This window comes from Bolinopsis microptera, chromosome 4 (assembly GCF_026151205.1).
Source record: "Bolinopsis microptera isolate Bmic1 chromosome 4, MBARI_Bmic_1.0, whole genome shotgun sequence".
NCBI lineage: Eukaryota > Metazoa > Ctenophora > Tentaculata > Lobata > Bolinopsidae > Bolinopsis > Bolinopsis microptera.
This window is the reverse complement of record NC_087075.1, coordinates 787841-810334: the sequence shown is the minus strand read 5'-3', so window position 1 is coordinate 810334 and position 22494 is coordinate 787841. Positions and strand designations below refer to the sequence as shown.

General features: G+C 40.5%; 1 protein-coding gene across 1 annotated transcript in view; it reads right to left on the bottom strand.

Moving 5' to 3' along the window:
• LOC134814328 (golgin subfamily A member 6-like protein 22) overlaps positions 1–16475 on the bottom strand; it is a 33121-nt gene extending 16646 nt beyond the window's left edge. Inside the window, exons 1-9 of the mRNA XM_063822423.1 lie at positions 16387–16475; positions 15897–16019; positions 15577–15694; positions 15262–15315; positions 12349–12425; positions 12189–12238; positions 11457–11508; positions 7024–7110; positions 6579–6789 (exon numbers count right to left, since the gene is read on the bottom strand). Of these exons, the coding sequence (XP_063678493.1) occupies positions 6579–6789; positions 7024–7110; positions 11457–11508; positions 12189–12238; positions 12349–12425; positions 15262–15315; positions 15577–15694; positions 15897–16019; positions 16387–16389 (775 nt within the window). The 5' untranslated portion in view covers positions 16390–16475. The remainder of the gene's footprint in view (positions 1–6578; positions 6790–7023; positions 7111–11456; positions 11509–12188; positions 12239–12348; positions 12426–15261; positions 15316–15576; positions 15695–15896; positions 16020–16386) is intronic.
• Positions 16476–22494: the final 6019 nt, after the last annotated feature.

The following is a 22494-nucleotide window of genomic DNA, read 5'->3' as shown; positions in this document are numbered from 1 at the left end:
TAAATGAGGCACACTACCTGGTAACAGTTAAATGAGGCACACTACCTGGTAACAGTTAAATGAGGCACACTACCTAGTAACAGTTAAATGAGGCACACTACCTAGTAACAGTTAAATGAGGCACACTACCTAGTAACAGTTAAATGAGGCACACTACCTAGTAACAGTTAAATGAGGCACACTACCTAGTAACAGTTAAATGAGGCACACTACCTAGTAACAGTTAAATGAGGCACACTACCTAGTAACAGTTAAATGAGGCACACTACCTGGTAACAGTTAAATGAGGCACACTACCTAGTAACAGTTAAATGAGGCACACTACCTAGTAACAGTTAAATGAGGCACACTACCTGGTAACAGTTAAATGAGGCACACTACCTGGTAACAGTTAAATGAGGCACACTACCTAGTAACAGTTAAATGAGGCACACTACCTAGTAACAGTTAAATGAGGCACACTACCTAGTAACAGTTAAATGAGGCACACTACCTAGTAACAGTTAAATGAGGCACACTACCTGGTAACAGTTAAATGAGGCACACTACCTAGTAACAGTTAAATGAGGCACACTACCTGGTAACAGTTAAATGAGGCACACTACCTAGTAACAGTTAAATGAGGCACACTACCTAGTAACAGTTAAATGAGGCACACTACCTAGTAACAGTTAAATGAGGCACACTACCTAGTAACAGTTAAATGAGGCACACTACCTAGTAACAGTTAAATGAGGCACACTACCTAGTAACTGTTAAATGAGGCACACTACCTAGTAACAGTTAAATGAGGCACACTACCTAGTAACAGTTAAATGAGGCACACTACCTAGTAACAGTTAAATGAGGCACACTACCTGGTAACTGTTAAATGAGGCACACTACCTGGTAACAGTTAAATGAGGCACACTACCTAGTAACAGTTAAATGAGGCACACTACCTGGTAACTGTTAAATGAGGCACACTACCTAGTAACAGTTAAATGAGGCACACTACCTAGTAACAGTTAAATGAGGCACACTACCTAGTAACAGTTAAATGAGGCACACTACCTAGTAACAGTTAAATGAGGCACACTACCTGGTAACAGTTAAATGAGGCACACTACCTAGTAACAGTTAAATGAGGCACACTACCTAGTAACAGTTAAATGAGGCACACTACCTAGTAACATGTTGATTTTATCCAGTTCAGTAACGTTAACATTCTCTCCTAGCCCTGTCACCACATCCTCATCTCCTTCTACCTTGTAAAACTTATCCATATCTCTGATAGCCTGACTCAATCTGTCAAACCCCGGGTCTTTTGAGGGAGACGGAGTTCTTGAGACGACTTCACTATCACGTGACGTCACCACACTATCACGTGACGTCACCACACTATCACGTGTCGTCACCACACTATCACGTGTCGTCACCACACTATCACGTGACGTGATGCTCTTGGTATGGGTTGTACTAGACGGGCTCTTGGAGGAACCCCAGTCTGAATAGTTAGAGCGGGACTTGTTGAGGTTGTGTTGGTGGAAGAGGTTCAAACAGTTCTCCTCCGTGCAGTCACTCTGGTAGTTAGGAGAATTAGACCTTGTTAAGTTGTCGTGCTTAGGAGAATTAGACCTTGCAGAGTTTTTACTATTTCTGGAGGAGTTGGTTCTAATAATACTTGGTGACTCTGATCTTGGTCGGCTCAGCGAACCTGATCTTTTCAGGCTACCAGACCTTGCCACTGCAGTACCTCGGCCTTGCACCAATTTAGTGTCTCGGCTTTGTCTCAAATCCAGACTAAGACTCATTTCTTGGTTGCCAGGTAGAGGAGAACTGTAGCCATTATAAAATGAGGACATCCTGGATCCTGGTCGGGACAGCTGAGGACTTGCAGATCTACTTCTTATATTATTAGTACTGTTCAGTACACTCTTCTTCTGGATATTACTGTTTCCAGCTGTCAACTCCTCTGTTTCTTCTTTAGCAAATGTGAAAATCTTGTTTGATTTTGTTGCAATCAGTTCCGCGGGATGTTTCCCAAAAGGCGAGGTGAGTTTTGGCATTGGTAAGGGGGTAAGGGGCATGTAACAGCTAATCAAGTTGAGGTAGTCCGATCATATCCGCAACAAGAGGAGCTGTTATCTAGCAAAACAGAATATTTAGTACATAACAAAGAACAAGGCAGCAAGAGATGAAAAGTAACGATACAGAAGGTTGTATACTGATAATACATCAGCTTAATTACAACAGTTACCAATGTTCGCTCTCTCTGAGGGACAGGGTCAAATTTCAAACATTCTTAATAATACACACTACACACTACAATTTAAATAATACTAAGATACGCCATTCCAAGCAATATACCAGTTTTCTATTGTCACAATTAGATAGGCAATATGTACAAGTGTAATAAAAAAGCTTAAGAAAGAAAATTCACCTAATGGAAAAAATAACGAGTAAAGAAAATCATATTAAATTATTGACAAATGAGAGTCTCCACTCACTGTAAAAACTCTCATTTGTCACTTATAATCTAATATGATCGACCCACTTGAGAGACAAGGGTCTCGGTCAGGAGGACAATTCCTCGGTTTGCCTCGGCCTCGGTTTTATCAAAGCAAAATTTCCTCGGCCTCGGTCGACCCTTGTTGAGAGAGTGAAAAAAGATACTTAGTAAAGGAATTCATTGAAAAGAGAAGCAAACAAAATTATAAATGAGGTCAACTGAGCGACACTCCACAAGACACACTGCGCCATAACACACAAACAAGTTAAAAACCCCTAGCTAAATCACAAAGTTGCATCATCACAGTACAAACAACACAGAGCGGTGTGTTTTAACATTAAAATCTTGGCAAGCAGCGAAAAGTTTGAAACTAAAAATTGCACTTCGAAATTGTAAAGACTGAATTATAATATCAATATGCGACAAGCAATACATAAGTAGCCCGGACCTGACAGGAGAGGAGGGATCATCCAATCAGAGGACACCTCAGCGCCCACGTGACAACAAACAGCCAATCAGAGAGTAGACTAGAAATGTGTTTTACAATGAGAGCTTTACAGAGCAAGCAAGAATAGATAGGGTGGGCCCAGTTAGCACGTATCAAAACATGGTTAATTGGGGGGTCGCATGGTTATAGGGGGAGCATGGTTATAGGGGGGTGGCATGGTTATAGGGGGAGCATGGTTATAGGGGGGGGGGGGCATGGTTATAGGGGGAGCATGGTTATAGGGGGGGGGGGGGCATGGTTATAGGGGGAGCATGGTTATAGGGGGGTGGCATGGTTATAGGGGGAGCATGGTTATAGGGGGGGGGGGCATGGTTATATGGGGGGGGGGGGGGCATGGTTATAGGGGGGTGGCATGGTTATAGGGGGGCTTCTCATCGGGTAACTTTCCCAACCTAAAACAGATCAGGCAAGATCCACTAGAAAAACTTCACATCTCGTTTCTCAAGTGGACTCTCAACGTCAATAAACAAACATCAAATGCGGCAATTTGGGGTGACACAGGACGCTACCCTTTGGCGATAGAGCTATCATCCCAAGTGCTCAAGTGTATAACTACTGGGAAAGATTAGATAAAATGGAGAAAGCTGGATCTAACAGTCTTGTGCGACATGCCTTCAAAGAGCAACGCAGCCTCAGTCTTTCTTGGAACACCAACATCGAGACTGCACGGTCGGTTCTAAACCAACCCAATGGACATCATCTAAAACTCTCACCTTCACAAATCAAAGAAGCGATGCGTTCCAACTTCAGGCAGATATGGAACACTGAGAGATGGAACAACAAGAAACTAACGTTCTACAACACCATAAAGATGAGTTTTGGCTATGAGCAGTACCTCAATATGAATCTGTCGCACGCTGAATCCAAAAAGCTGGCTCAATTCAGATCAAGCTCACACAATTTCAATATTGAGACAGGACGTCATGGAACCCACAAAAGAAACCAGATCGTACCTCGGATATGTAAAGATTGCTCAACAGAGGACATGGACATGCTCGAAAATTTCGCAGAAATGCCATTCTTCGACCCCATCATCGAAGATGAGGTACACGTCCTCCGTATGAAGACTACCGACACCGCTTTAGTCAGAGAGCCAAAACCTGTCTTTTCGCTAACTTAGAGGGGCTATTCACAGATGCCAGCCTCATAAGAGAGACAGCGAGGTTCTTGGTGAGAGCAAACAACAGGCGTTTCCCGAAGAAGGAAGTCACTAAGAAGGATCTGCTGAAGTCCAGCTGTAAAGTCCCCGCTACACCTCAACAGAACTCCTCTGCGGACACGTGACGGTCAAGTCGAGCTTCATTTCATTTCATATCACGATCACCATATCATATCATTTTGGAACATGTTCATGGGAATTAAATTATTTTATTTGCTATTGTTTCTTTTTCAACAAAAGATGTGACGAAGTTAAATTTTTATGATTTTTAAATTTTTATTTTAAGAAAACTCTTGCACATTATTTATTTATTTATTTCTATTATATTGATGTATAGTCAAGACGTGAGTGTTAGGGCTCTCATTGACAAATTTATGTTTAATCCTGTTTAATCATGTTGAATCCTGTTTAATCCTGTTTAGGGGGGAGCATGGTTAATTGGGGGGTGGCATGGTTATAGGGGGAGCATGGTTATAGGGGGGTGGCATGGTTATAGGGGGAGCATGGTTATAGGGGGGGGGGGCATGGTTATAGGGGGAGCATGGTTATAGGGGGGGTATGGTTATATGGGGGGGGGGGGGGGGGGGCATGGTTATATGGGGGGGGGGCATGGTTATAGGGGGGTGGCATGGTTATTTGGGGGGGGGGGGGGGGTGGCATGGTTATAGGGGGGTGGCATGGTTATAGGGGGGTGGCATGGTTGTTGGGGGGTGGCATGGTTATAGGGGGGGATGGTTATAGGGGGGGTGGCATGGTTATAGGGGGGGGGGGCATGGTTATAGGGGGGGGGGGGGGGCATGGTTATAGTAACCATGCCCCCCCCCCCTATAACCATTGGTTATAGGGGGGGGGGGGGGGCATGGTTATAGGAGGAGGGGGGGCATGGTTATAGGGGGGAGGGGGGGGGCATGGTTATAGGAGGAGGGGGGGCATGGTTATAGGGGGGGAGGGGGGGGGGGGGGCATGGTTATAGGGGGGTGGTATGGTTATAGGGGGGGCATGGTTATAGGGGGTGGTATGGTTATAGGGGGGGGGGGGCATGGTTATAGGGGGTGGTATGGTTATAGGGGGGGGCATGGTTATAGGGGGGGGGGGTGGTATGGTTATAGGGGGGGGCATGGTTATAGGGGGTGGTATGGTTATAGGGGGGGGCATGGTTATAGTGGGGGGGGGGGTATGGTTATAGGGGGGGGGGGGTGGCATGGTTACTATACCCTCTGTGTGTAGTGTGTACCAACCTGGATCTTTAGAAAAGCACTTAGAGAGTTTCTTGTTGAGTAAAGCTTTTCCAGGGATCATCAAATACAAATCAAGTTTCAATAACGGTTCTTAACGATACTGTTGTTGAAGTTCGAATTTATGGAGGCCGGTAAAAGGAGGGATACCCGGCCATGTGTACAACCACAAATCATGCAGTGCACTACACACCAACCTGCTTTATGTGCGATAACACAGGTGAACAAAACCTCCTGGCTAAGCAATATCACACGTGACCTGACTCGTGCCCCGCTATGGGGGGATTATTGTCACGTGTCACAAAGGAGACCTTTCATTGGTGGGTTAGTCGGACCCCCCAGAGGGAAGGTTTATCTTCAGTTATTGAAGGTTCTACTGAAGTAGTACTGTGTGCACTGTTAGTTATTATCAAATACAAAACCAGTGTCGGAGTCAGCACTCTGCAGTTCTACATGAATAGTATAGTACACCCCCTACCCCCTAATAGAACACAAGTATAAAGGCAGTAGGATCAACAATCAACATATTGTGTTATCAGAGAAAAAACAACTAAACAGTGGACCGGGGACAGTGGAATATTAGTTGCCATAACAACCGCTCAATAGATACAGCATTAGAGTGCATCTTATCAAATTCTCGCAGACTTGTTATTACGGTCATCTCATTAACTAATTAGGGGGGGGGTGTAATTAGCTAATTAAATATTACCGTCTGGGTCAATTGTGGCGCTCCGTTTGATTACAGTGAGAGAAATTTACTTCACAGTGGGAGAAAGTGACGTCTAAGTGAGACAAAGTGACGTCACAGTGAGACAAAGTGACGTCACAGTGAGACAAAGTGACGTCACAGTGAGACAAAGTGACGTCACAGTGAGAGAAACTGAGAAAGTGACGTCACAGTGAGACAAAGTGACGTCACAGTGAGACAAAGTGACGTCACAGTGAGACAAAGTGACGTCACAGTGAGACAAAGTGACGTCACAGTGAGACAAAGTGACGTCACAATGAGAGAAACTGAGAAACTGACGTCACAGTGAGAGAAAGTGACGTCACAGTGAGAGAAAGTGACGTCACAGTGAGAGAAAGTGACGTTACAGTGAGATAAAGTGACGTCACAGTGAGAGAAAGTGACGTCACAGTGAGAGAAAGTGACGTCACAGTGAGAGAAAGTGACGTGGTACTTACTAGGAAAGGGGCTGAAGTTAGTGACACTTCTTCTCCCTGAAGCCACACCGCCTCCCCCTCCCCCGCGATCTGCAAACTCCTCCTGTAACATTCCCTGCTCCTGCCCATCTTTAAAGTGGTCCTGGAACACTCTGAGTCCGTTCAGAAACTCCTCAAATGTTACCAGACCATCCTTATTCTCGTCCAACTCTTGAAATAGCTCTATCAGATCCTGTCGGGTAATACATCGTTACCATGGTTACGTCATACATCGTTACCATGGTTACGTCATACATCGTTACGTCATGAGGCAATGTGTAATGATTATTTCTCTGAACAATTATCTAATCAATCGTATTGATTGTACAAATAATTAATGAAGTGCACCATAACCCCCCACACCCCCCATTATTACCCCCCTTCCCCCCATTATCACCCCCACAGATTCATGATTTCTATATCTGACCTGCTGGTTAGAAACCTCTATCCCAATTCTGTCACACAGAATGTTCAGCTCGTCCATGTTGATTGTCCCATCATCCCTACTGGCGACCTGTAAAGTAACACGTGTACATCATCCCTACTGGCGACCTGTAAAGTAACACGTGTACATCATCCCTACTGGCGACCTGTAAAGTAACACGTGTACAATAAACCATCATCCCTACTGGCGACCTGTAAAGTAACACGTGTACAATAAACCATCATCCCTACTGGCGACCTGTAAAGTAACACGTGTACAATAAACCATCATCCCTACTAGCGACCTGTAAAGTAACACGTGTACAATAAACCATCATCCCTACTGGCGACCTGTAAAGTAACACGTGTACATCATCCCTACTGGCGACCTGTAAAGTGACACGTGTACATCATCCCTACTGGCGACCTGTAAAGTAACACGTGTACATCATCCCTACTGGCGACCTGTAAAGTAGCACGTGTACAATAAACCATCATCCCTACTGGCGACCTGTAAAGTAGCACGTGTACAATAAACCATCATCCCTACTGGCGACCTGTAAAGTAACACGTGTACATCATCCCTACTGGCGACCTGTAAAGTAACACGTGTACATCATCCCTACTGGCGACCTGTAAAGTAACACGTGTACATCATCCCTACTGGCGACCTGTAAAGTAACACGTGTACATCATCCCTACTGGCGACCTGTAAAGTAACACGTGTACAATAAACCATCATCCCTACTGGCGACCTGTAAAGTAACACGTGTACATCATCCCTACTGGCGACCTGTAAAGTAACACGTGTACATCATCCCTACTGGCGACCTGTAAAGTAACACGTGTACATCATCCCTACTGGCGACCTGTAAAGTAACACGTGTACAATAAACCATCATCCCTACTGGCGACCTGTAAAGTAACACGTGTACATCATCCCTACTGGCGACCTGTAAAGTAACACGTGTACATCATCCCTACTGGCGACCTGTAAAGTAGCACGTGTACAATAAACCATCATCCCTACTGGCGACCTGTAAAGTAACACGTGTACATCATCCCTACTGGCGACCTGTAAAGTAACACGTGTACAATAAACCATCATCCCTACTGGCGACCTGTAAAGTAACACGTGTACATCATCCCTACTGGCGACCTGTAAAGTAACACGTGTACATCATCCCTACTGGCGACCTGTAAAGTAGCACGTGTACAATAAACCATCATCCCTACTGGCGACCTGTAAAGTAACACGTGTACAATAAACCATCATCCCTACTGGCGACCTGTAAAGTAACACGTGTACAATAAACCATCATCCCTACTGGCGACCTGTAAAGTAACACGTGTACATCATCCCTACTGGCGACCTGTAAAGTAACACGTGTACATCATCCCTACTGGCGACCTGTAAAGTAACACGTGTACAATAATCCCTACTGGCGACCTGTAAAGTAACACGTGTACATCATCCCTACTGGCGACCTGTAAAGTAACACGTGTACATCATCCCTACTAGCGACCTGTAAAGTAACACGTGTACAATAAACCATCATCCCTACTGGCGACCTGTAAAGTAACACGTGTACATCATCCCTACTGGCGACCTGTAAAGTAACACGTGTACATCATCCCTACTGGCGACCTGTAAAGTAACACGTGTACATCATCCCTACTAGCGACCTGTAAAGTAACACGTGTACATCATCCCTACTGGCGACCTGTAAAGTAACACGTGTACATCATCCCTACTGGCGACCTGTAAAGTAACACGTGTACATCATCCCTACTGGCGACCTGTAAAGTAACACGTGTACATCATCCCTACTGGCGACCTGTAAAGTAGCACGTGTACATCATCCCTACTGGCGACCTGTAAAGTAGCACGTGTACATCATCCCTACTGGCGACCTGTAAAGTAACACGTGTACATCATCCCTACTGGCGACCTGTAAAGTAACACGTGTACATCATCCCTACTGGCGACCTGTAAAGTAACACGTGTACATCATCCCTACTGGCGACCTGTAAAGTAACACGTGTACATCATCCCTACTGGCGACCTGTAAAGTAACACGTGTACAATAAACCATCATCCCTACTGGCGACCTGTAAAGTAACACGTGTACAATAAACCATCATCCCTACTGGCGACCTGTAAAGTAACACGTGTACATCATCCCTACTGGCGACCTGTAAAGTAACACGTGTACAATAAACCATCATCCCTACTGGCGACCTGTAAAGTAACACGTGTACAATAAACCATCATCCCTACTGGCGACCTGTAAAGTAACACGTGTACATCATCCCTACTGGCGACCTGTAAAGTAACACGTGTACAATAAACCATCATCCCTACTGGCGACCTGTAAAGTAACACGTGTACAATAAACCATCATCCCTACTGGCGACCTGTAAAGTAACACGTGTACAATAAACCATCATCCCTACTGGCGACCTGTAAAGTAACACGTGTACAATAAACCATCATCCCTACTGGCGACCTGTAAAGTAACACGTGTACAATAAACCATCATCCCTACTGGCGACCTGTAAAGTAACACGTGTACAATAAACCATCATCCCTACTGGCGACCTGTAAAGTAACACGTGTACAATAAACCATCATCCCTACTGGCGACCTGTAAAGTAACACGTGTACATCATCCCTACTGGCGACCTGTAAAGTAACACGTGTACATCATCCCTACTGGCGACCTGTAAAGTAACACGTGTACATCATCCCTACTGGCGACCTGTAAAGTAACACGTGTACATCATCCCTACTGGCGACCTGTAAAGTAACACGTGTACAATAAACCAGTGACACGTGTACAATTAACCAGTGACACGTGTGCAATTAACCAGTGACACGTGTACAATTAACCAGTGACACGTGTACAATTAACCAGTGACACGTGTACAATTAACCAGTGACACGTGTACAATTAAACAGTGACACGTGTGCAATTAACCAGTGACACGTGTACAATTAACCAGTGACACGTGTACAATTAACCAGTGACACGTGTACAATTAACCAGTGACACGTGTACAATTAACCAGTGACACGTGTACAATTAACCAGTGACACGTGTACAATTAACCAGTGACACGTGTATAATTAAACAGTGACACGTGTACAATTAACCAGTGACACGTGTACAATTAAACAGTGACACGTGTGTTATTAACCAGTGACACGTGTACAATTAACCAGTGACACGTGTACAATTAAACAGTGACACGTGTGTTATTAAACAGTGACACGTGTACAATTAACCAGTGACACGTGTACAATTAACCAGTGACACGTGTATAATTAACCAGTGACACGTGTACAATTAACCAGTGACACGTGTACAATTAACCAGTGACACGTGTGTTATTAAACAGTGACACGTGTACAATTAACCAGTGACACGTGTACAATAAACCAGTGACACGTGTACAATTAACCAGTGACACGTGTACAATTAACCAGTGACACGTGTACAATTAAACAGTGACACGTGTACAATTAACCAGTGACACGTGTACAATTAACCAGTGACACGTGTACAATTAACCAGTGACACGTGTGCAATTAACCAGTGACACGTGTACAATTAACCAGTGACACGTGTACAATTAACCAGTGACACGTGTACAATTAAACAATGACACGTGTGTAATTAACCAGTGACACGTTCACAATTAAACAGTGACACGTGTACAATTAACCAGTGACACGTGTACAATTAAACAGTGACACGTGTACAATTAACCAGTGACACGTGTACAATTAACCAGTGACACGTGTACAATTAACCAGTGACACGTGTGCAATTAACCAGTGACACGTGTACAATTAACCAGTGACACGTGTACAATTAACCAGTGACACGTGTACAATTAAACAGTGACACGTGTACAATTAACCAGTGACACGTGTACAATTAACCAGTGACACGTGTACAATTAACCAGTGACACGTGTACAATTAAACAGTGACACGTGTATAATTAAACAGTGACACGTGTACAATTAACCAGTGACACGTGTACAATTAACCAGTGACACGTGTACAATTAACCAGTGACACGTGTACAATTAACCAGTGACACGTGTGCAATTAACCAGTGACACGTGTACAATTAACCAGTGACACGTGTACAATTAAACAGTGACACGTGTACAATTAAACAGTGACACGTGTACAATTAACCAGTGACACGTGTGCAATTAACCAGTGACACGTGTACAATTAACCAGTGACACGTGTACAATTAACCAGTGACACGTGTGCAATTAACCAGTGACACGTGTACAATTAACCAGTGACACGTGTACAATTAAACAGTGACACGTGTACAATTAAACAGTGACACGTGTACAATTAACCAGTGACACGTGTACAATTAACCAGTGACACGTGTACAATTAGCTCACCTCGTTAAACATTTGCCAGACTAGTCTCTCTTCGCTGTCGCCGTCGAACTGACTGTTAAATTATTACTGCTAATATTACGTCATGGTTCACCATAAGTAATATTACTAATAATGGTAGTAGTAATAGTAATATTACTAATAATGGTAGTAGTAATAGTAATATTACCAATAATGGTAGTAGTAATAGTAATATTACCAATAATGGTAGTAGTAATAGTAATATTACCAATAATGGTAGTAGTAATAGTAATATTACCAATAATGGTAGTTGTAATAGTAATATTACCAATAATAGTAGTAGTAGTAATAGTAATATTACCAATAATGGTAGTAGTAATAGTAATATTACCAATAATAGAAGTAGTAATAGTAATATTACCAATAATAGAAGTAGTAATAGTAATATTACCAATAATGGTAGTAGTAATAGTAATATTACCAATAATAGTAGTAGTAATAGTAATATTACCAATAATGGTAGTAGTAATAGTAATATTACCAATAATAGTAGTAGTAATAGTAATATTACTAATAATAGAAAATATAAGACGTATAGTGTATAGTGTATAGTGTATACGATTAGGTAATAGGTAAGGAATAAGGATGTTATTTCTTTATCTCGATTAGATATCACGTGCAAAGCATGCTGGTTTCAGCAACTTATCGCATGCTATCAGGCGCTCAAGGGTTCAGATATAGAGGGAGGGGGTAGAGTTATAGTGTGTCACTCACCCAATACCATCAATGTAATCTGGACTAGGTTCCTTTTTCTTTTCCCTGGCCTTGTTTTTATCATATTAATTTAGGAGACAGAATAATTAATACTAAAATAAACTTTGTTTTAATAAAAACAATGACTATCAGGGTATCTAGAGAGGGAAGGAGAATAAACCTTGTTTTTGCGAGGTGACCTCTCAGTGTCAGAATCCTCGTAGTCAGACCTTCCGTAGGATTTCTTGGGTGTTTTAGCTGAGTTTTTAATGTTTTACTACTAATATACAGTAGTAGAGCATCATTGCGACCTACTAATATTATCATCTAACCTAACATTGCGACCTACTAATATTATCATCTAACTTAACATTGCGACCTACTAATATCATCTAACCTAACATTGCAACCTACTAATATCATCTAACCTAACATTGCGACCTACTTATATCATCTAACTTAACATTGCGACCTACTAATATCATCTAACCTAACATTGCGACCTACTAATATCATCTAACCTAACATTGCGACCTACTTATATCATCTAACCTAACATTGCAACCTACTTATATCATCTAACCTAACATTGCGACCTACTTATATCATCTAACCTAACATTACGACCTACTTATATCATCTAACCTAACATTGCGACCTACTTATATCATCTAACTTAACATTGCGACCTACTAATATCATCTAACCTAACATTGCGACCTACTAATATCATCTAACCTAACATTGCGACCTACTTATATCATCTAACCTAACATTGCGACCTACTAATATCATCTAACTTAACATTGCGACCTACTAATATCATCTAACCTAACATTGCGACCTACTTATATCATCTAACCTAACATTGCAACCTACTTATATCATCTAACCTAACATTGCGACCTACTAATATCATCTAACTTAACATTGCGACCTACTTATATCATCTAACCTAACATTGCGACCTACTAATATCATCTAACTTAACATTGCGACCTACTTATATCATCTAACCTAACATTGCGACCTACTAATATCATCTAACCTAACATTGCGACCTACTTATATCATCTAACCTAAGATTGCAACCTACTAATATCATCTAACCTAACATTGCGACCTACTAATATCATCTAACCTAACATTGCGACCTACTTATATCATCTAACCTAACATTGCGACCTACTTATATCATCTAACCTAACATTGCGACCTACTAATATCATCTAACCTAACATTGCGACCTACTAATATCATCTAACTTAACATTGCGACCTACTAATATCATCTAACCTAACATTGCGACCTACTAATATCATCTAACTTAACATTGCGACCTACTTATATCATCTAACCTAACATTGCGACCTACTAATATCATCTAACCTAACATTGCGACCTACTTATATCATCTAACCTAAGATTGCAACCTACTAATATCATCTAACCTAACATTGCGACCTACTTATATCATCTAACCTAACATTGCGACCTACTTATATCATCTAACCTAACATTGCGACCTACTAATATCATCTAACCTAACATTGCGACCTACTTATATCATCTAACCTAACATTGCGACCTACTAATATCATCTAACTTAACATTGCGACCTACTAATATCATCTAACCTAACATTGCGACCTACTTATATCATCTAACCTAACATTGCAACCTACTTATATCATCTAACCTAACATTGCGACCTACTAATATCATCTAACTTAACATTGCGACCTACTTATATCATCTAACCTAACATTGCGACCTACTAATATCATCTAACTTAACATTGCGACCTACTTATATCATCTAACCTAACATTGCGACCTACTAATATCATCTAACCTAACATTGCGACCTACTTATATCATCTAACCTAAGATTGCAACCTACTAATATCATCTAACCTAACATTGCGACCTACTAATATCATCTAACCTAACATTGCGACCTACTAATATCATCTAACCTAACATTGCGACCTACTAATATCATCTAACCTAACATTGCGACCTACTTATATCATCTAACCTAACATTGCGACCTACTAATATCATCTAACCTAACATTGCGACCTACTTATATCATCTAACCTAACATTGCGACCTACTAATATCATCTAACTTAACATTGCGACCTACTTATATCATCTAACTTAACATTGCGACCTACTTATATCATCTAACCTAACATTGCGACCTACTAATATCATCTAACCTAACATTGCGACCTACTTATATCATCTAACCTAACATTGCGACCTACTAATATCATCTAACCTAACATTGCGACCTACTAATATCATCTAACTTAACATTGCGACCTACTTATATCATCTAACCTAACATTGCGACCTACTAATATCATCTAACCTAACATTGTGACCTACTAATATCATCTAACCTAACATTGCGACCTACTTATATCATCTAACCTAACATTGCGACCTACTTATATCATCTAACCTAACATTGCGACCTACTTATATCATCTAACTTAACATTGCGACCTACTAATATCATCTAACCTAACATTGCGACCTACTAATATCATCTAACCTAACATTGCGACCTACTAATATCATCTAACCTAACATTGCGACCTACTTATATCATCTAACTTAACATTGCGACCTACTTATATCATCTAACCTAACATTGCGACCTACTAATATCATCTAACCTAACATTGTGACCTACTAATATCATCTAACCTAACATTGCGACCTACTTATATCATCTAACCTAACATTGCGACCTACTTATATCATCTAACCTAACATTGCGACCTACTTATATCATCTAACCTAACATTGCGACCTACTAATATCATCTAACCTAACATTGCGACCTACTTATATCATCTATCCTAACATTGCGACCTACTTATACCATCTAACCTAACATTGCGACCTACTTATATCATCTAGCCTAACATTGCGACCTACTAATATCATCTAACCTAACATTGCGACCTACTAATATCATCTAACCTAACATTGCGACCTACTTATATCATCTAACTTAACATTGCGACCTACTAATATCATCTAACCTAACATTGCGACCTACTTATATCATCTAACCTAACATTGCGACCTCTTGCTCAATCTCATCGTACTCATCTTCGTCTTCGTCCTCTGCAATTATACAATTAGGAGCAATTAACTTATTCTGGTAATAATAAGTAATCTAACTAGGATCTAAGAAGTGATCAAGTTGCGCGATGACAATTTTGTATATTGATATTATACACAAAACTGCAATATTTAACAGATTATTATATTTATGATATTATACACATAACTGCAATATTTAACAGATCATTATATTTATGATATTAGACACATAACTGCAATATTTAACAGATTATTATATGTATGATATTAGTTTCCTCTTACCGGGATGGTCTGGGTCCACCAGGAAGTCCTGGAGTCCAACTCTGAACTCCTCAAAAGAGACATGTCCGTCCCCGTCATCATCCAGTGTTCTCATGAGAAGGGGAACTTGTACTGTCGCCTGGATAGTGACGTCATCATTATAGATCAGTATAACGTGACGTCATCATTATAGATCAGTATAACGTGACGTCATAATGTGTCATCATTATATCTCGGGATAACGTGACGTCAAAATTATATCTCGGGATAACATGATGTCATCATTATATCTCGTGAAGGCTCACACATTTTCACCCAATTAATTTTAAAAAAAGTTTGACCTGATCGGGAGGAACCCCAAGTTTGCCGAGTAAAGTGACCATCTCGTGGGCGTCAATGTAGCCACTGTCGTCCTCATCACACTGACGAAACAGGTCCCGCAGGTGGGTGTCCTGATCTGAACTCTGAGAAGGATGGTGTGTAATGCGCTACACACACACACACACACACACACACACACACACACACACACACACACACACACACACACACACACACACACACACACACACACACACACACACACACACACACACACACACACACACACACACACACACACACACACACACACACACACACACACACACACACACACACACACACACACACACACACACACACACACACACACACACACACACACACACACACACACACACACACACACACACACACACACACACACACACACACCCCCACACACACACACACACACACACACACACACACACACACACACACACACACACACACACAAATTTTACTTACCATTTTGTCAGATCGTTCTTCAGTTAAACAAGCGTAGCCATGGCAACGGAATAAGAGATTGCATTACAACGTACATAACGAGTCATCCTAGGGTAGATTTAATTAATATGATCAAATTTGTAGCCCCCCAGTTACCTCGAACTGCAAGATTGCAGGGAAGATGCCAATAAAATAGATAAATTTAGCAGGTGTAATTGTGTAAATGAAGGCAAATAAAATGATGCTAATTTATGGTTGTAACGGTTTATACTTTATATGACCAAAAGTTGAGATCACTTGCGTTTTTATTGATTTCTGTGGCTAAATAATGTATTATTATTATATCATAATTATTAATTTCGGGAGGCCTCGTCTGCTGACAGTGCTCAATCGGCAAGCCAAGAGTGACCTACAAATTGAAACGACAGGTTAGGTCGGTTTTAACCCGTCGTTTCAATTTGTATTATAATTATTGTATATTATATATAATATTATATATTTTATATATATTATATATATTATTATATATTTTCCGCTTATTTTAACCCCGTGCTTGTGTGAGGCTAATATAAAATTAGAATTGGATCACTATGTGTAGGTGCATATCCGTTCATTTCTTGTGAAATGTTCCTGAGGCTATGAAAGTAACATCGATTGATATATTTTTGAGCAAAAAAATTGGTTTGGTCACATGCAATTACGACTGTTTAGGGTTACAATTACGGTTACAGTTTGTGTTACACTTACAGTAAGGGTTAGGGTTACAGTTAGGGTACAGGTTTACCATAGAAACCGGAATCAATATGTATGAACTTCCTCATTAATGATTAAAGGAATGTACAATTTTTGTTTAACTTAACCGCAACTGAAGGCACAAGAGTTCTTTACCAGACAGCGATCAGCCTGTCACTCCACCATATCTTCATTAGTGTTTGCAAACAGTAAGCCTGGGCTCCTCAGGTAAGATTTTATTTGTTTCGTCTGTAAAATTATATAATATCTACAATAAATAATTTAGAAAATGTATATAAACAAATTTAGGAGACCTTAAAGTTTGCCTATCTGGGCTGATAAAGACTTTAACAAAAAGTTACGGAGATGCCTGGCTCTAGTCAAAATCTGCTGCACGATTGTGGAGCTCGTCAAAGTCACCTTAACAGGTCTATCAGCCACTTTTTTCTTATCCTTGGGTTTGTTCAAACCAATGACCTATCCAATGTAAAATACTGGGTAAAAATGAGTCTAATGCTGATAACTCTGTTAATCCACGTATTAAACCATGTGCAAAGTGTGTCCGCTCTAAATCGGTAGTTCATAATAAACTTGCTAGACCTTTATGTTGTCAAAAACTAGGAGCCGAATTCTATTCCAAGGAATCAACCAAACCATTATTTACCAGCCATAAACTCCTTACTGTTCATAATCTTTACAGACTTCGTACTATAACTGAACTTTTTTAAATAGTGAAATATATGATATAGGGTCTCTCTACTCTTTACTTAACATGTCTGAACTGAGGGATGACCGTCTAATACCACCAAAGCCCAGCTATAACTTTATTTATAAATCTTCTCGTCTTTGGAATCAATTCAAGGACTCCAACCCACAGAATAAAGTTGACTTTGTTAACACATCCTGCAACTCAATCAAATCAAGGCTTTACCGATCTCTTCTAGATGCCCAAAGCAGGTTCGATAATGAGTGGCACAATGGCAACTAACAGTTTTGGGCAGTCCTAAATAATTGATAAAACGTGGAATTTATGTAAACAAATACTTAAATATTACCGTTTTTGTACGCCGCAATACGTAATATATATTATAAGCGCGCTGCAGCTACTCACTACTTTAAAATTTGCGCGGGTATCTTTAGCACGCATGTACGTTTATTCTTGGCCGATAATCCGGCCCTGTGACATAACGCTATATGGGGCAGTGACTGTGATTTTTCGACAACTACTAAATCATCCATCCATAAAAGTGATTTACAAAATGACACCTAAACCTCGTGTCTCGGTGTTCACTTAAACGGTACTTGGCGGCTGAACTGTGGTGTCTAACGTTTGCAGCTAAATTTGACTCCTCTAATATTATTAAATTGTTAATGTGTATGATTTTTAAATATTGAACATACTCTGCAACCTGGTAGCGCGGCTGACACAAAAACAAAAGTTTGGCCTGGCTTGTGCATAATCTAGTAAATAACCTGCGCTCTGATAAAAGCCGTCCGGAGAAACTCCGTAAAATGTTCATTGTAGTCAAGCGACACAAAGAAGCATCACTAGCAATTGTGTCCTTTACCCTCTTACACAATTTGGGAATTTTCGTGGCTAATTCATTGAAACACGTCAGATTTAATACGTATTAAACAAATCAGTAAGTTAGCTTTTCATGTACGCTGTAGTTCGGAAATGTAAAACTCTTTTTATCAGCCGCACGCTGAACCAGTGTTGCTAAGTATTGTGTCTTTTTTTGTACATTTTGTAAATTGTAAGTGTAAATTAATTTATTAATTTATCACTTGTACAAATATCACAAATTATTTTAGTAAGTAAGTAAGTAAGTAAAGATTATGACATAACATCATCACAAGTGTCTACAAAATATCATTGCACTAAATAGAAAAATAATCTAAATAAATACAGGGTGGGCCAAAAGTCAGTGGGCATACGTTGGCCTTAATAGCTCCGCCGTGTTTTATATTTGAGAGCTGTTGCTTTGCAGATGGCATACTATACTTACTGGTTCGAGGATTCCGTCGTCAAAATTTGAAAATTCGAATATTTTAGACCATGCCCATTCAAAATTAAAACACCAATATTTTTTTCTATGAACATGCTGAACGCCCAATTTTTTCAGAGACGGTAGATTATTAAATGTTGCATATGATCTGAAAACATGAGGCAAAACGGATTAGAAATGACGAAGTTATCAAGCATTTTCTGTATCTCGTTAACAAAATTGACTGGGTGATTATGTGACATGACACGACACCTTAATTGGGCACCCTTAACAATTCCCATAATGTTTAACAGGGTGGTTAACGGGGTCACCTAATCACGTGATTAGGTAAACCAATCACCTGATCACACGTAATGAATAAACTCGTTATGCTTCATATCACGGTCATCTGAGAAGCTACAGTTCTAATTTTTTTCAGGACAAACGTAATTCGAATGGCCAAACACAATTTAATAAAATTTAGCTCGATCCGACTATCCAAGCTATCAAATAAATGCAAAAATGAATATTTTTCAATTTGACAAATTCCTCGAACCAGTGGTGGTAGTAAGTCATACCAGAAAGAATTATTCCAATTGGGCACTCAGTGACTGAGCTATTAAGGCCAACATATACCCACTGACTTTTGGCCCACCCTGTATATTTTTCCATCATCATTAACCCATTAGGGACGACGAGTTTTAAAGTTTGCCGATTTTGATGCCGTTTAACACACTAGGTCACATTACAGCAAAAATGAGATATCCAAAAAAGCTAATCTGTATCTCGTTTACTTTCAAAGATACAGCTATGGTCGCATACGACCCACTCGTCCGGGTCGCAAACGACCCATCACGGTTTTTCGGCTATTACTTCTGAAACAAAGACGTTAGGATAAAATAAAAACTGTAGCTTAAGTTAAAAACATATGGTCAATACTGTGTGACTCTAACTTTTCAAAAATAGAGAATTTGGGTCATTAACGACCCACTCGGCTCACTTGCTTATTACTACATTTGTCCATGTAACTTCTTGAATTCAGCCTAAAACATGACATCTTAAGTGCAAAATCGCCTCTCAGCAAGTGATTATCATCATAAACTGCGAAAAATCGGTTAGATGGGTCATTAGAGACCCACTAGGACCACAAAATTGATTAATTAAATATAATGTTGTCAAACTATTACAAATATTAGTATAAAAACATGTTATATCTTGGTCATTACTCCTGTACGTTGATTTAACTTTTAAAATCGATCAACTGGGTCAATAACGACCCACTCGGAAGTTGAACCACGTCATTAATTATCAGTATCATGCTGTTCCACCATCAAGAAAGACACTCGTAGGTCTTAATTCCACGCAAACCACGGGTGGATGACCACTAGCCCTCCTGAGATCTGGAGTCTCAAGGTGATCTGCAGATCACGTCACCCAATCACTGACGAATAATGGGCAGAATTGGATTGATAGGTAGGTGAGTTTATCAGCTGTTAGTACACGACCGTAATGTCGTGAGACAACAAACAACGTGCCTATCTTTTCCCGATTCCTAAAAAGTCCAAGAAGAACTATACAACTGCTGGATTCAGATTTCAGATGGCTGCAATATCTACTCATTTCGCAGCTGCCTTTCTTTACTTCTTAGGGGCCGTTCACATTGACATAATATTACGTAATCACTTATTGGACAATTTTTAGCCCCGCCCCCCCCCCCCCCCTCACCACATAGCTATTATGTCAAAATTACACTAGCGTAATCATTTGGAAACCCCCCTCCCTCTCGGCCGATTACGTAATACTTGGTTTCGTTTTGAAAGCTGCCTCGTTGTTGCGGGGTTGTTACCCACAACGAAGTAGTTGTCTGAGAGATTGCAGGTTGCAGCACCGCCAGCCAGATGGGGGGGGGGCTTTTTTCCTTGTCCTTCTTCACAGAGCTGTAGATTTAGCCGTCTGAATGCGGCAGTTGTTTAGTTATTCTTGTACTTTCTAGGAATGGCAAACAGATTGGCATGTTGGATTAGAATATGCAATTTGACCGCTCTTCTTTCAGTATTTACCCAAGGATACAGGATATCTCGTAAACTTCGTTCAGGGATTTTTCTTGAGTCTCATGATCTGATCACCGTGGGACCCTGGGTCTCAAGCGGTGAGTTGTAGCAGGTCGTTTACCAAGATTCGAAATTGACGAAAAAGGTAACAGAATCTAATAAGCAACAACAACAGCATGGCTATTACCTAGCAAGTTAGGAACGAGGGCCGATCTCCTTTTCTTTTGCGACACGGCCACGGTCCTTTCGGTACAGATTTCCACGCACCATAGTCAGGACGCAACTCCAGGCATATGCAGTCGTGTTATTCTCGCAGCTCTTTGATGAGTGATGACTGCCCTTCAGTTGGCCCTGGATCTCAGAAGGACTAGTTGTCAGCCACCGTGGTTTGTGTGGAATTAAGACCTACGAGTGTCTTTCTTGATGGTGGAACAGCATGATACTGATAATTAATGAAGTGGTTCAACTTCCGAGTGGGTCATTATTGACCCAGTTGATCGATTTAAGAAGTTAAATCAACGTACAGGAGTAATAACCAAGATATAATATGTTTTTATACTAATATTTGTAAAAGTTTGACAACATTATATTTAATTAATCAATTTTGTGGTCCTAGTGGGTCGCTAATGACCCATTTAACCGATTTTTCGCAGTTTATGATGATAATCACTTGCTGAGAGGCGATTTTGCACTTAAGATGTCATGTTTTAGGCTGAATTCAAGAAGTTACATGGACAAATGTAGTAATAAGCAAGTGAGCCGAGTGGGTCGTTAATGACCCAAATTCTCTATTTTTGAAAAGTTAGAGTCACACAGTATTGACCATACGATTTTAACTTATGCTACAGTTTTTATTTTATCCTAACGTCTTTGTTTCAGAAGTAATAGCCGAAAAACCGTGATGGGTCGTTTGCGACCCGGACGAGTGGGTCGTATGCGACCGCAGTTAGTAAACAGCGTCTAGCTCTGTTTGTGAACATTTGATTATCACGGGCTTTTCATTTGTGCCAAGGAAATCGTTGCCCGCAACTATTTTGTTCTCAAAAAAATAAGCCTACATAAAGTTTTAATGCCCCAATCAAGGCAAGAAGTTAAGTGAAATATTTTCCAATTATAACGACTAATTAGTCTAATTATTTAATTGTTAGTGATTAATTGGGTCTCGACTGGAAGGTCAATAATGTAGCCCAATAAATTTTGAGCATATGTGCGAAAGATCCGTGGCGTTTAGTATTTTGGTTTGTCCTCTATAGCCTCTAGAAAAGGTGGGTCGTAAACGACCCTATCGTCCCTAATGGGTTAATAATTTATCAAATTCAATTTTATTAATATTAATAAAATCTAATGCATTATCTATA